Below are 3559 nucleotides of genomic sequence, written 5' to 3'. Positions count from 1 at the left end.
TAAAAACCAGGTGGGAGAGGAGGAAATCTGCTTTTTCGAACCCTCCAGGCTCCCAGGACCAGCTTTTCAAAGGGGATCTGTGTGCCTAAACACACAGCTCAGAAGTTAGAGGGAATTTCTGAAGTGCTTCTGGCTTCTTAGCTGCTTTAACTCCTCTCAGTTTTGCTTCCCAGGGGCATCGAGGAGAGCTTAGCATCTCTGCTTGGGACACTCGAAGCGCACTGATTACCACCAGAAATGTGGCCCGTGCTGAGCAGACACAGTCTGCCAATTCACTCATTGTGGCTAATGTTTCTTCTGATTAATCAAATCAGTTTGGGAGGATGAACCTGGTTCCTGATGCAGATTCCCCCTCTCCCCCCGATAGCTAGCTCACTTAAGACAGCCTAATGAAATTAATTAACAGTAAATTTAAAATGTTGTTTTTCAGCACTCTAATTGAACTCCAGTTTTCATTTGAAGGCAGCATGAAACAAGCAAAATAAAGATGACAATTTACAAAGCACGACAGGCTCTTTCCCATCAAAATGAATGGCTACAAATGGGATGGAGCAGATGGGTCTAGCTGGACCATTCCCACAGGGCAGACACAGGAGGGAAAGCTGTGTCTCGCTGGGAAGCTCATCACATTTTTAATTGTCATTCCAACATATGCAATTGAAGCTTTTATTTTCAGGATAAAACAATTAACGGCCAAATGGCAGGCTCAAGCTGATGGCTGAGATCTAGGTGATCTGAGATGGTGACCAAGGGTGATCTGGTCTGAGATGGCAGTGGCGGTTAAAACAGCACCCATCTCTCCTAGGGATGTGCTGATGTCACCCTCCCTTTCATTAAGACCCAGCTGTAGGAAGTCCCTGAATTTTGGAGTCAGCCAAGTGAATTTGGTTTGATTCAGCATTTAGTGTCCTGAGGCATGGGTTGTGTTCATGTTCTTAGCTGCTCCTTCTGCTTGGGTGTCCTCTGCTGCTGTCACTCCTCAGCCCAGTAGCATGGTTTAAACGCAGCCGGTAACTCAGTACCACACAGCCACTCTCTCACCCCCTTCTTCCCCCCTCCTTGGGTGTGATGAGGCTGAGAATTGAAAGATTGTAAACCCAACGGGTTGAGATAAGAACAATTTAATAACTAAAGTATAATCCAAAACTACTACTGCTACTACTCCTATTAACAATGATAAGTGAAATAACAAGGGGAGAGAATATAAAACCATAAGGGGAAAGGAAAAAACCCAATAAGCACAAGTGATGCCCAATACAATTGCTCACCACACAGTGACCGATACCCAGCCCGACCTGAGCAGTGATCTGGGCCTTGCGGGTAACACCCTCCAGTTTATATCCTGGGCATGACATGCTGTGGTGTGGAATACCCCTTTGGCCAGTTTGGGTCAGGTGTCCTGTCTCTGCTTCCTCACAGCTTCTTGTGCCCCTCCTCACTGGCAGAGCATGAGAGGCTGAAAAGTCCTTGATTGGGGTAAGCACTACTGAGCAACAACTAAAACATTGGTGTGTTACGAGCATTGTTCTCAGACTGAAGCCAAAACGCAGCACTGCACCAGCTACTAGGAAGAAAATTAACTCTATCTCAGCTGAAACCAGGACACCCAGCTCTCTGCCACACCCTGAAGTTAAGGTAGTTAGGGGAAGTCAGGGTGTTTGGGCAGGAGGTGCAGACACACCTGCAGATCTTAGGGCTGAGTCCTCTGTGGGGAGCTGTAAAAAATGATTGAAGATAGAAAAAAATATGCACCCTGATTACAGCCAGTGCTGCAGGTGCAATTGCAGCAAATGTGTGTTTCTCCATTCACAAAGGATTGGAAATAGTTTCTGTTTGCAGAAACTTGTGACATGGTCCCAATGATCCCATGAGTGCCACTGAGAAGCGTATATCCTCTGCTCCCATGGCTGGTGTTGTGTTTAATATGAAGCATGTGGGTGAAATCCATCCAAATTAGGGCTGGAAGGATGCTGCTGGGCTCCCCAGCTCTGGCCCCGAGATGCTGTCAGTAAGTGCTCTAACCCTGCACCACATCTGTCTTTTTGCTCTCATACCAAAACCTGTACATACAGATCGAATCTTCCCTCTCCCCCTTTTTCTCCATCATGCTTGGCTCCACTCTGGCAGCATCTTCACACCCTGACAGAGGTTGGCTTTTGTGCCAGGAGTCAGGATCACATTGAGTTTTCAAAGCCAATTTTCTTTCTTTCCCATGTGGGTGCGAATCCACATCTGGATTTTACCTAGAAATATGGGTTTACTCCACTCTGACCCTTGAGGTTGTGGGTTGTGTAGGGCAGTAATGGTGCTGGCAGGAGGTGACTGGAGGGAGCCTGCTGTGTGTGTTGCTTACTCCCTCCATTCATTTTGGGGGAAGAGGTGAATGTCTCCCATCACTCCTCTCCTCCACATTTCCCATGTGACCAGCTTTGCTTTTGTAGAGATCTCGGGCAACACGGATGACATCCCACTGGTGCGCTGGCGGCAGCAGTGGCTGGAGAATGGCACGTTGCTCTTCCACATCCACCACCAAGATGGGGCCCCCAACCTGCCTGGCTTCGACCCCACAGACGAGCCCCAGACTGAGTCAGCAGAGGAGGAGCTGAGGATCCTCCACATCTCTGTCATGGTATGTGATGGGAAGGCAGCCCCCGTTTAGGTGTCCAGAAGCCTGCAGAAAGTATAGGGGCTTTTGAAAAACCATATATTTCCCCACCTTTTGGGGACTGGTTAAGGTGCTCTGGACACCTCTCTAAACATACTGCATGCAGGGTGCTTTAACATTGGGCTGTTTTAAATCTCTCCCTTAATTTGCATTGCTTTACAAATATGTTTGCAAGAGTGCCTTTATCCCTGGGGAGCTCAGGGCTTTGAAGGTCTCAACCACCTTAACCTAGGGTTAATTCACATTGACTTTGTCAGGAGCCCTTTGCCCAGTGGATGATGCTCGATGCGTGCTGCTCTGGTGCACAACGGGTGTCATGGTGCCACTGGGCACTGTCACCGCCACTTTTGTCAGTGCCACAGCCCTGTGGCTGCGGTTTCACAGCGTGCAATAAGCAAGAGCATCCCATGCATGGAGACTGCACAGCACTCATCCTCCCCCCACATATGTGGGGATGAAGTTTTTATGTCAGAGAAAGGAGGGCAAGGCAGAGATGTGCATGTTGGAGGTGGATCTGTGGATTGTTGGTTGCATCTTTTTGTTGCGTTGGAAAAAGTTTGAAGAATCCAACAATTTTTGGATTGTGCTATTGGAAGATAATTAGCTGGAGACAATGTGTTGCCCAGGCTGCAAACTGGCTGTTTAATGGTGCCTATCCTAATGAGAGCATCAATAGCTCTTCCAGATTGCAGCCCCAGGCCAGGTTTCTCCTCCATTATTTGTGCTTGATTAGTCTCGAGGAAAAAAATAATCACTGGCAAATCCAACCCCAAAAACATTTTGCGCTGTTGTCTGTTTTTTTGTTGTCCATTCCCAGCTGCCTCTGAGAGGGTGTATCACTCCATGAGAGGCTGGCCCCATTCTGCCATGGTGGTCTTGGTCTTTGTGGCTACC

General features: G+C 48.0%; 1 protein-coding gene across 1 annotated transcript in view; it reads left to right on the top strand.

Moving 5' to 3' along the window:
- Positions 1–2441: 2441 nt before the first annotated feature.
- Positions 2442–3559, top strand: part of ASTN1 (astrotactin 1) — a gene marked incomplete at its 5' end in the record, with an annotated part of 26426 nt that continues 25308 nt past the window's right edge. The window contains one exon of the mRNA XM_010012170.1: positions 2442–2629. Within this exon, the coding sequence (XP_010010472.1) occupies positions 2442–2629 (188 nt within the window). The remainder of the gene's footprint in view (positions 2630–3559) is intronic.

This window comes from Nestor notabilis, unplaced genomic scaffold, assembly GCF_000696875.1.
Source record: "Nestor notabilis isolate BGI_N333 unplaced genomic scaffold, ASM69687v1 scaffold17843, whole genome shotgun sequence".
NCBI lineage: Eukaryota > Metazoa > Chordata > Aves > Psittaciformes > Psittacidae > Nestor > Nestor notabilis.
The sequence above is the reverse complement of the archived record's forward strand: the minus strand, read 5'-3'. Positions and strand labels throughout refer to the sequence as shown.